Source organism: Netta rufina, assembly GCF_964035555.1.
Source record: "Netta rufina genome assembly, chromosome: 5".
Lineage (NCBI taxonomy): Eukaryota > Metazoa > Chordata > Aves > Anseriformes > Anatidae > Netta > Netta rufina.
Genome location: NC_140128.1, coordinates 6,013,923 through 6,026,335, shown reverse-complemented (window position 1 = coordinate 6,026,335; position 12,413 = coordinate 6,013,923). Strand labels below are relative to the sequence as shown.

Below are 12,413 nucleotides of genomic sequence, written 5' to 3'. Positions count from 1 at the left end.
TTCTAGCAGAAACGTGTTTTTTTCTTTCTTCTTTCTTTCTTTGTTTCCCACAGTCACTTTCCTTAAAATAGCTACTGAATCTTAAATTTACACAGTACTTGATACTGTTTAGTTCCTGTTAGTGTGAATTCAGCATGTTTGTGTTCACAGATGCAGGGTGGCTCATGTTAAACCACCTACATTGCTGCACAAAACGTTTCATAGAGGGGAATAATGCTGATACAAAATTAAATTTTACAAAATCAGAAAGCTGTCCCTTTAGTATTTGTTTTAAAGCTTTATATCTAGAGCTGAGTTTAGACTTGACAAAAGTTTTTTTTTCATATTGATAAAGCTGAGGAAAAATCAGAACAGAGCCTTGTAACCTGAGTAACCCAAGAGTAGATCTTTTGGTTGAGAAATATTCAGAAGAAGTTGAGTTGTATCTATGTTGGACATGTTGTCTATGTTTCTCTGTGTGGTCTAGCCTGAACCTGAGCTTTTTATCTTTTAAAATCAAAAAATAAAAAAAAAAAAAAAAAACTTTGGATGAAATTTCTTTCTTTTGATTGCAGGAAATGAATTTTCCAGCATGTTAACCCTCCTGTGTATTCTGTTTTTTGTTTTTTTTTTTCTGCAACACAAGGGAATCTCACATCTCACATATCTCACTGTCCACCAGTGTCCTCTACCAATCCTCTCCTACTTTAGTGTCTGTCCATTTTAAGGAATGCTTAGCACTCTCAATTCTTTTAATGCTTCAAAGTGGAGTTATTGCTGTAAAGATTCATTGCTCGTACTCAACTGCAAGGTATGGATTGGTTTTCTTCTGCGGAGAGGCTTGCTAGATAATGACTCTTCAACTAAGCATGTTATAGGAGAGAAAGTAGAAGAGGACTGGGAAGAGACTAGGAGATAGTGGCATGAAAAAGCAAGCAGTGATTAACCACATTTTTCTTTATATATATATGCTGCATGAGCATTCACTGAAAAAATATTCAGAAAGGATGCAAAAAGAAATCAGATAAATTCACGGAGGATGGGGTCCTTCAACATCTATGAAATGTGATGGTTCCTATGTAGTCTGTGATTCAGCAAGTCTCATGTTTGCTGGTTATTGGGAAAGACAGAGCAGGAGGCTGATGACTCTGCACCTCTGTTGCCCTGAATATCTTTAGGGACAGAGCACTGGGCCAGGCTGGCTTTTAGTCTGAGCCAGCATGGCTGTTCTTACGGTGTTGTAGTGTTCCAAAAATACACAACCATTCTCTGCCTCTGACTCATATGATTTTGATGGATACCTGTCTTGATTACAGTACAAACAATAATAAATACAAGTTTAAGCAGTAGGATCAAGGACTGTACAGGTCCAGATGGCTGAGGAGTGTTTGGTCAGTGTTGGCAAAGCAGCTGATTCTTAGAATGATTGTCAGAGCACATCATGGAAATGGATAGTGTAAGCTGATTTGAAAATCAAGCCTCCTTACACCTTTTTGAGATACCAGATCTTCTGGCCCTGCTTTAGCAGTAGCCTTCAACAAAACGTTTTCAGACTAATGTTCCAAATAGCACCTATATCAGTTACAGTACAGGTAATGCAAAATCTCTGTTTCACAGTGCTCTTACACACTTCTGTAGCCCTAGTGAGATTTATGAACATGCATTTAATTGATTAATAAAATTAGTTGTTGTTAAGAATGCTTGTTCTGTTGAGTTGGTTCCATAAGAGCCTAGTGGGCAAGAATTTCCATTTGCAACATGTAATGAAATGCAGGAAGGCAAACAAAACTTGAATGCTAGCATCAGAGCTAGACTGAGAAGCCTCTGCTCCAGGGAAATTTGAAAAGGCCTGAGAAATATTATCAGCCTTAATAATGTTCCAGATTCTCAAGGTTTAAAGGTTTGCGTTTCTTTGTTTTGTTTTGTTTTGGGGAGGGAAGGGGGTGTTTGATTTTTGTTTGTTTGTTGTTTTTTTTTTTTTTCCAGCGGAATAGTTTATCTGAAATTTTAGGATTTTGTGTTTTGAATCTTTTTGTTAATCATCTATACGGAATCTCTCTCAGTTTCTGTCAAGAAACTGATTATTATGTGTTTCACTGATTATTGTGTGTTTCACTCTAAGGAAAAGAGTTTTAGTGTCTACTGTCTACTTTTCTTGCAATTTCCCACCTTTTGATATACTAGAGCATGACCTTACTTGCACTGAATCATTCACTGTATCATTTTCAGCTTAAGGTTTCCTAGTCTTGCACGCTTTTCAGGTTTTGTTTCTTTTTTGTGGGGTGTAAGACGGGGTTTCCCAGGGATGGTGTCTGGAGTTAAGTAACTTAACAAGACTTAATTGAAGTATTGACCTTCATGGAAGGAAATTGGAAGTTGGGACCCTGAGACCAGTGAATACATGAGTGCAGAAGGGAAAGAAAAAAAATTACTTTAAATGTCAGAATTTCGGGTGTCAGATTTCTCTCTCTTTTTTTTTTTTTTTTTTTTTTTTTTAATTGCAGCATTTTATAACTAAATGTGAACTGTAGTGCCAGGCCTGACAATTGTATGCCATTCATCTCTGCATTTATTTTAAGACAATAAAAGTTCATGTTTTGATTCAGAAACTTTCATATATTTTACCAGCTAATGCTTTACTCAGCTAAGGTTGAATTGAAAGCATTTATTCATTGTGTTGTTTTAAAATAAAAGTAAATAAAGTAACAAGGTAGAAATTTAAATAGTTAGATGACAACTGAAATAAAATAATTAGCCTTTTTAATTTAATACAGTAACTAATATTGAATGCAATTTGTGTTCTAAGTCTTGCAAATTCAAAAGCTACAAAATTTCCCTTGATACTGTGTATAACAGAGATAAAGCTTAAAATATCTGATAAACTAAAATTAAATTATGGAGTGTTCTTTAAGCTTTTATGAAAAATGTTTTTTTTTTTTTTTATTTAAAAAAATGAAGGACTGAAAGGCTACCTACAGGTGACAAACTGCTATAGGGAGGTGCTGAAGAAACCCCACTTTGCACATGCCATTCTGTCAGCGTCAGCTTTTGTATGTAAGGATGAGACGTTGCACAAACATGAGTCAGGAAATTCAGTTATGGTACCAATAGCAACTGTAACTTAATATCCATGGGTCCTGTGGAGGAGGTACTGTGAGGTGATTTTTGTTCTCCAAGGATCACGAAGTATCAGCTGAAGCATTTACAAGATACTTGTGTGTGTTCTTTTTTCATTTTGTTGTTGTTGTTTTTTCTTTCAACTAGATACAGAGTTTAAATTCAGGCTCTGATTAGCAAATTTAGTGGGTTTATTGTTGAAAACAGATGTTTGGCTTGTGACTTTGCTAAATCATAATGCAGTAAATTTAGCAGTGTTTTGTTCCCTTTATATCTTTAAATTTAATTATTTAGCATAATACATTTAGAATTGGTGTAGTTCTTACTGCTTGTCATAGCTTTTCTCAACAGCACACAACATGGTGGTTTTACAGTGCCTGCCTGCCTAAGCTAGTTTAGCACATTTACCTAATGAACTAACTTAGCTCATTTCCATCAGGGAGGTATTACAGTAGTATGCTTGGCCAGTGGATGTCCCTTCACTGAAGGACACCCAGCAGCATGTTGAACAGAGACCTTCCTAGTTCTCTTCTACCACTGACCTGAAATGGTTCAGTTTCAGGCCTCTGCCCAACTTTGGCAAATCTACATTTCTGTCTTAGAGCTTTGCCCCTGCAACCTTAACACCCCCATCCCCTTGGTTGACCATTTACACTCTTCAGCTGAAAAAAAAAAAAAAAAAAGTCTTTATTCTTTCCCATTTTTGTTATTCTATAAAAAATCTTTAGTCTTGTTTTTATTCATTACATAAATGGTAATAAATGAAGGAAGGGTTGAATTTACCCTTCCGCCTATCCCAATGAAGCAGGTGAAGGGGAAATAGAGCAGGTAGTGTCTATATTAACAAATATACATTAAATTTAACCTATAATCAGATGAATATGATTTCTGTGTGGATAATCCCAGAGGATGCTGTATAAGTAGTGTTCCTTAGGCAGTCATTCTAGCGATCAGAAATTCTTCTATTCCCAGCAGCTGTGGATGGTTATTTAGGACTAAGGATTAACTTAATTAGAGAGGCTTGCTGGGTTTTAGAAGGCCAGGATCCAAATACGCGTTTATGACTTCTGTGTTTGATGGTGTCATAAGAACTCCTGAGCAAGGTAGGAGAGATGAATCGGCAATTGCAAGTCTGTGGGATAACTGGCTACAGACTGCCTGTGGCTGGGGGAGAAGCAAGGTGGGAAATGGTGCGAGTGGGAACAGCTCATTTGCTCATTCCAGCTCTGGAGTCTTCTTGCAGCTGAAAAACGCGTGGAGGACTTCTGAGGCTTAGCCAAGCCACTTGATCTTTCATTAAGCCATTAAGTACAAAGCAAAGTGATATTTGAATTTGAATCATTGAAACAGTTTACAAACATGTATTTATTCATCCCAGGTAAAAAATATGATGGTATTTAATTATTAGCTACGTCTTCTAAATGCAAGAGGTACTGGAAGGCTACCCAAAGCACTGATATTAAGGCAAGATCTGGTTTTCAAGAGTTCCTGGCAAAGCCTCGCATCGCTCCATAACTGATAACATTGGTGACCTTGTTATCAGGAGCAAAGTTGGGAAAACATCATACTTAGGAGTTGCCTAAATGTTCACATTCTATTGTCTGAAAAGCTACTAGTTCAAGGCAGCCATGAAAAAATCAGATTTAATTAAGGCTTTTCATAATTGTGAATACATCTTTTAAATATCATGTTCTTTTTGGACACAGTAAGCTGTTGTTTTGCATACAGGAACTGGGTTAAGAAATTTGCAATGGATATTGGCTCTAAACAAGTTAGTTGTAGCAGAGAGTTTTCATTTTATTTGAAACGCAAATCTCAGATTGGGATTTACAGGGTAAAGCTAGCTGAGCGAAATAAGTTTGGGGCATTCAGACCAGTTTGCTCTGCACTTCCTGGAAGATCTTATTACTTAGGTAATTATAACAAACAGGATTGCAATATCTTTATCTGTGGGCTGGGCTCTAAATTATTGTGAGCGTGTGGCTTAGAAGGGATGATAATAATGTAGACTTACATCTGCTTAACAGTAAAACTTTGGCTATTAATAGCTAGCAATTTTTACTGTTCAGGGGAAAAATTAAATAATTTTCTTCTTAAGGACCTGAAAAGGTGAGTAGTTTGGTTTTTGTGTTTTACTGCTATATAAGTTAATCGAATAAACTATGATCGTTAGAATTTGCTAGTATTAAAGCTTTTGCTGTATTATTAGAGAAGCTTTTTCAGCTTTGCTAAGGACTGAACAAAAGGTAATTTTCAATTTGTATATATTTATATATGCAGATAAGTCATGGTGTTTTGCATGCGTTGATGTCATTCAGGAATGAAATCTGTAAAAAGAATTACAATTAAAATATCTGCAAATAGACGGATCCTATTTGAGGCCCTCACCATGCTTTGGGAGTGATATAGCTGTCTTGTTTAACAATAATAAACAATAATAAAAATAAACAGAATCCACAATTGCAGGTACTTCTACAGAGCTAGTTCAGAAACAGTAACTGAAGACGTATGAGATCCAACAAGCTATTTCATAATAATGCTCAGAACAGTCAAACTGCAAGGAGGGAGTGTCTGGGAAAATAGGACTTGCCTGCAGCACAAGCAACAGGTCTGTCTAGAAAAAGATGTCAAGCAAGTAATATTACATTATCACTCTGGAGCAAAGCACATTACTTTTTTTAATAAATCGTTTGATCAGCAGGTTCTACTCTAGCTTGATTCAGTTAAGCAGCAAATACGCTGTGGATACAGGTGAGAAAACAGGAGGAGTGTGGAGGTTGGGAGGAGATAGAAGACAGTTCTGGTGGTATTTTTCAACAAAACTTTGTGTTTATTAAGGTGTTCACTGAATTTTTTTCTGTAAGTAAAATTTCAAGCTTGTAATGTTTCAGGGATTTTTGTAGTTTTTTCACTGCAGGTGATCAAAAACTATATTTGATGTTTAGAAAAAATGATAGTTCTGCCTTTCTTGTTAATAATAAATATGTATTGCTCTAGCAGCTTTAAGCACACAGCAATATCTTACAGCACAAATAAGAACATTCAGTGCAACCTAGTGATAGAAACTCTGTAATGCTTTTAGTATTTTTCCCTTTTTTCTTCCTTCAGATTTGAGACAGTCTGTTGTTCTGATTTACAAAAACAGCTGGCAGCCGTAGATCTCTGAGGGAGTGACTCTTTTCTTCAACATCCACCCCAGCAGCAAGACAGCCTGGGTGCCTCTTGGGCAGCTGCTTTCTGTAGGTGGATTTCCTTTCACTGAGATGATTGTGACCCCATGTTGTGGATGCTTTGAACTAGGAGAAATACTGCAAGGAAAGTGGCTTATTGCAGTTGAGAACTGGGTATCTCTAACATTTTTAGTGAATCTGCTCACCTGCTGGCAGATTAATATGATAACAGAGTATGGAAATCTACCAGAGTTAACAAATTGATGCAACAGAAAAACAGGGAGTGTTTGAAAAGTTTTGTGTGTACGTATTGTGAAATTTTAAGTTTATATCAGCTGACTTAATGACTTTTAAGATTATTCTGAGGATAATGTGTGTTATTTCCAATACCATTAAATGAAATATTTGGGTTGTTTGCTTTAGAGATCAGATGAAATTCAGGTACATTTAGCATTGTTCATGCTTAAATTATTATTTTGACAAAAAGGGAGAGGTAAACCCAACCTGTAATTTGCATGAATCTTTGCCTTAGGTGACACTAAAGGTTGTGGGTGATTTTTTTTTTTTTTTCCTCTTCTTTATTTTCTGATATGGCATTCTCATATTGCTCTTCAGATCTGTTTGATCTGAAAGTAAATAGTGGCTCAGCCATTATGACAGCCTAAATGGCAGAGCTGAAATTAGAGCCTACTAGTTTCAGGCTCTCATTCCTGCAACTGTCCCTTTAGATGATGATTGTATACGTTGACCAGACTGGATGTAGCACACACAGCTCTCTGATAACAGAGAGCTTATTAATAAATTAGCTTTCTTTGTATCTTTGTGTATTCTTCACCAGCACCATGACAAAAAGCCTGTATTGTAGGGTTATTAATCTGCAACAGAAGCAAATAATTATGACTTGTTACTATTTTTTTGCATTGTGCTGGTCTTTTTTCTGAGTTTCTTCGTTTGTTATGATGCAGTAATTTGGACTTGGTGTTGAGTATACTTCTAGGGATTTTTTTAATCTGATGGTCCTGAGAAATAACAACAAAAGAATGTTTTTATCTTAAAGCTTGTTCTATTCTCTGGCTGCTAATTCTACATTCTAGTGTTTAGGAAACATCGAACCAAGAGAGCAAATGTAGGTGATTTAGCTACCAGTCATGTCAGTCATTGGTGATAGTGGCCAGTGTCTGAATTGTCACTGAATGAACACCATACAAATATATCTATGTGAATTATCTTGTCTTTTAAATCTAAAGACAGGTGACAATCTATTTCTTGTCATATCACATGATAAATACAGATTAGTGAAATTTCAGTGGCATTGGAATAATTGGCCTCACAAACATATGACCAACTGCATATGCACTTACCTACTACCTGTATCATTTGAAGGATATCTCTGGCCATTGTCACACAGATGTCTTTTGTGGTGCCTACAAAGGTGTAAAAACAGCAGTTTTGAACCACTGTTTTAAAAATTTACTGTATTGGGAGATACAAAAGTCTGAATGAACTACACCTTTGTGGAAGAGAAATCAAATCAAAATTCTGTGACCTTTTAAAGTCTTTGATATTTTGAGTTGTGTGTTACAGCACTGCAAAAATTATACCCAAGATCCCTGTTCATTGCCCTGCAGGTGTTGGTTTTATACCTGAGCAATGAAGTGATGTGCAAAAGGAGCTTATTTCAGAGATGAAACAGACAGCGTATATTTTTTTTTTTCCCTATGAAATGTCACAGGGGATTCTAATTTTTGGAAAATTTGGTTTATTATCCTTGATCTCAGAAGTTAATGAATGTCTTTAATCCTGTTCTAAAGAGGCATCAACTTCAGAAATTTCATACTTGGAGCAGATTGGTCATGAAAAAGTGATATAATGTGGTTATGGAAAGGAGAAGTAAAAATGATTTCAGAATTGCTTGACTTGCAGTCAGAAGTGAAAAACATATTAGGTATCATTACTGTTGGGGTTGAGGCAGCAACATATTTTTATACTTTCCCTCTTTACTAATATGGTTGCAATCAATAATATCTTTAATATCTTCATCGATGATCTGGATGAGGGCATCGAGTGCACCCTCAGTAAGTTTGCAGATGACACCTAGTTAGGTGTGTGTGTCAATCTGCTTGAGGGTAGGAAGGCTCTGCAGGAGGATCTGGATAGGCTGCACCGATGGGCTGAGGTCAACTGCATGAAGTTCAACAAGGCCAAGTGCCGGGTCCTGCACCTGGGGCGCAATAACCCCAAGCAGAGCTACAGGCTGGGAGAGGAATGGTTGGAGAGCTGCCAGGCAGAGAAGGACCTGGGAGTGATGGTGGATAGTCGGCTGAATATGAGCCAGCAGTGTGCTCAGGTGGCCAAGAAGGCCAACGGCATCCTGGCTTGTATCAGAAGCAGTGTGGCCAGCAGGGCTAGGGAGGTGATCGTCCCCCTGTACTCAGCTCTGGTGAGGCCGCACCTCGAGTACTGTGTTCAGTTTTGGGCCCCTCACTACAAGAAGGACATCGAGGTGCTTGAGCGGGTGCAGAGAAGGGCGACGAAGCTGGTGAGGGGCCTGGAGAACAAGTCCTACGAGGAGCGGCTGAGGGAGCTGGGCTTGTTCAGCCTGGAGAAGAGGAGGCTCAGGGGCGACCTTATCGCTCTTTATAAGCACATTAAAGGAGGCTGTAGCGAGGTGGGGGTTGGTCTGTTCTCCCATATGCCTGGTGTCAGGACAAGGGGGAATGGGCTTAAGTTGCTCCAGGGGAGGTTTTAGGTTAGATGTTAGGAAGAACTTCTTTACTGAAAGGGTTGTGAGGCATTGGAACAGGCTGCCCAGGGAAGTGGTGGAGTCACCATCCCTGGAGGTCTTCAAAAGACGTTTAGATGTAGAGCTTAGGGATATGGTTTAGTGGGGACTGTTAGCGTTAGGTCAGAGGTTGGACTCGATGATCTTGAGGTCTCTTCCAACCTAGAAATTCTGCGATTCTGTGATTCTGTGAATAACAAGCTCCTACAGAGTTTGGCTTATAGGTTAACTGTGATTTCACCAGGAACAGTAAAAGCACCTGTTTCATTCCTTCATTGAAACCTAGACAACGCTCCTTTTCGCCCACAGTGCAAAAGGTTGAAATACACAAACTTTGAATTTAGAAAAGTATTCTTAAGAATGAGGCGTAGGCAAATCTCAGGCTTCCAGTATTTGTTGTTAGTTTTCATTTTCATCTGCATTTCCTTGTTAGTAAAGTATCTTAAGAAAAAAATGAGTCATTGTTAAATGAGAACCTCAGAAATCCCAAGTCATCTATCAAGAATAGGAACTATTTTTTTTTTAATTTTCATATTAATTACAAGGCTGTATTTTTGTTAGCATGGATTTCTCTTTGTATGGCTTAATATAGAATGAAACTGATGTATATTTTCTGTCAGGTCTGCTTTAGTATAATACACATGCTTTCATCTGTCTTTACAGTAGGAAGACTAAAAGTCTGAGCAAATCAGAGAGCATGGCTTCTGACGCTAGTCATATGCTTGAAGCAGCTTTGGAGCAGATGGATGACATCATTGCAGGTACAATAATGCTTTATTTTACACCAAATTATTTTGATATTTAACAACACTTGTCTTTCTCCCCTCCTACATTTTTCCTGTTTATTTTTTACTTTTTAATTATTTTTCTCAATTTGTCAGTTTCCTGTGTTTTCTGTGGATCAATAATTATGTGAAGAAAAAGTAAAATAAAGAAAGCCTATAATTCTACCTCAGATATGTAAATATTGAAATAAGAGAGATTTAATTTGCTCTAGTGCTGTATGGTAATTTAAACAAATCCTCATTAATGTGGTAACTCCACTGAGTTGAAATTTAATGGAAAATAATTGCAATGACTAATTTCAAAATTTACATTCAAACTATACCTGGTCATTTAGTTGACTGTAAAATAATATATATTGTTACTTTTTAAATTCTATGTGTCTGTTGTAAAAAAATAAGTTTTTACCAAGGTATTTGTTATCTGGATAGTATATATCTTTATCTTACACACGCACATAAATATTCCTAATTATGTATTTTTAAAATATGTTATTTTCTTTATTTGTTGAAATGCATAAGTATAAAATAGTTTAGCTATTAATTACCTTCATGGTTTAATGAGTTAGAACGTAAAACTTGTTTTGTTAGCATTCATATCCAGGAGCCAAATTAAGAGCTTCTTTTTACATAGCTTTCCAATAGAAAGGGTGATGCAAGACTGAATTTGCTGTTTTCTGGTGTTCTGGTAAGGCAATTAAAAAAATTAAAAAAAACTTTGTCTCAACATTACAGCATCCGAGAAGGGAAGATCTTTCTGTGGTTAGGACTCAGTAGCCTTGGGGTTTGTGCTCACACACCGTTCAGTGTGAACTCCTGAAAGAAGTATCTGGGTAGGGCCATGATCTCACTTTTGCACAATGGGAAAGCATTTACTAAAGCTTTTTAATTTAAGTAGTGACACCCATGCTGTGCCTTCATTATTTTCCCCTAATGCTGAAGAAGATGACATCAGCCTCTTGTTGCTGCAGTTCTGGCTTCTTCCTCCTCTTCTAGTAAAATTTACTGTCCAGAGACTAATATGAAGCTTCATAAATTACCATCAGACTAGCCATAATTAGGCAGAAAGTCTGTGTCCATGATTTCTAGTCTGAAGTATCTCTAGATTTATTGTTTATTATTCTTCTCCACATATGAAACTTTATTCTATATTTGCAAGTTTATGACTGCTAAGATACACAGAAATATGAAAATAGAGCACAATTGTAAAAATGTGAATATGTGATAGATACAACTCCACAAATAACTCTTCATGCCAATAGAACAAGTTCCAGACAAATACGAAAACTTAGAAGTGTATTTCCTTTTTTTTTTTTTTTTTTTTTTTTTTCCCTGACCTCAAAACTTTCTTCAAACAAGGTTTTAAGCAGAAGTTATCTGGAATTTTATTTGTTCACCTCTTGTCTTATAAAACACGAACAGATAGTCAGTGAAGCATTGTACTTCCCTCAGATATGTAAACAGAGAACAAGAAAAAAACAAAGAAACAAGAAAAGCAACTCCTAAACCATAGTTCATAAAATGGGGAACTGAAATAATTTCTTAACCCTAACTTTGCAGTAGCTATGATACTAGCTAATGCTTCAAAAGACATAAGACAACATAGAGGTCCATGGCCCTTTCATCATGCTAGGGAACCTGTGCTTCTAAATCACCTTCATACATCTGGCTTTATCTTTATGTATTTATTTTGCTTTCTCACTTCTGTGATAATTTATACATAGCCCAGCAAACATTGTTGATATCATCAATGCATATATATTCCATTCTTCAGAAAAATTTATCTTGTTTTATTTCTTGGAAGAGAGAGATTTTCTTCAGAAAGCATTTATCTTCCAAGAGGAAAAAAAAAAAAAAAAGAAAAGACACATTTAAATTGACTTTCAGATTAGATACTGCTCTTCTTCCGGTAGTTGTCAGAGCTTTGTGGTGTGTTTTCTTTTGAACAAAGAGGTTGGAAAGCTTGATGTGATTTTGAGGATTTTCAGCCTTCTTGTGCCTTAGATTTTCATCTGCATCAATCAGATCAATCAGTGTTATAAGCATGTGCTTCCAACATATCTCAAATTGTCTAGTATCTCCTCTCATGAGCAATAAGAGGCTATGTAATCAATAAACAGGTCTCTCCTTGCTTGTTTGAGCAGCGCTATATTTTGTTTAGAAAAACTTTCAGTTTTACCTGAAGATGCCATTTCATATTCACTTCCCAAAAGTATTTTAGGCTTACAGGCTGTATATTTTTCCACTGAAAGGGTAACATTACTATTTAGTAGCATTTTCATGAGTAGAAACTCTGAAAAATGGTCAGTTTAGAGTCAGATAATAGGAGTTTAGTGTAGGGTATTTTTTCCATGGTATGGAAAGATAACTCATTAAATGATAATATATGACTGCCTTACAAAAACAATTCACGTATTTCTTTTAGTTTGATGGTAGAATAATAATTGAGCCAAGCTTGACTTTTTTATTATCATTTTATTTTCTCCTTCTCCTTTTTCAGATTATTCATGCCCATGTCTTTTTAGGGTTTCATCTTGATAAATAAGCAATAGAATTAAATTGTTCCAGGCTGCCCAACAACGT

At 36.4% G+C, this 12,413-nt stretch overlaps 1 protein-coding gene across 3 annotated transcripts in view; it reads left to right on the top strand.

The window, feature by feature from the left end:
• Positions 1-12,413, top strand: part of PPFIBP2 (PPFIA binding protein 2) — a 107,676-nt gene that overhangs the window by 10,647 nt on the left and 84,616 nt on the right. For all 3 annotated transcript variants that reach the window (XM_084288156.1, XM_084288155.1, XM_084288154.1), the window contains exon 2: positions 9,712-9,809. In XM_084288156.1, coding sequence (XP_084144282.1) covers positions 9,746-9,809 — 64 coding nt within the window. In that variant the 5' untranslated portion in view covers positions 9,712-9,745. The remainder of the gene's footprint in view (positions 1-9,711; positions 9,810-12,413) is intronic.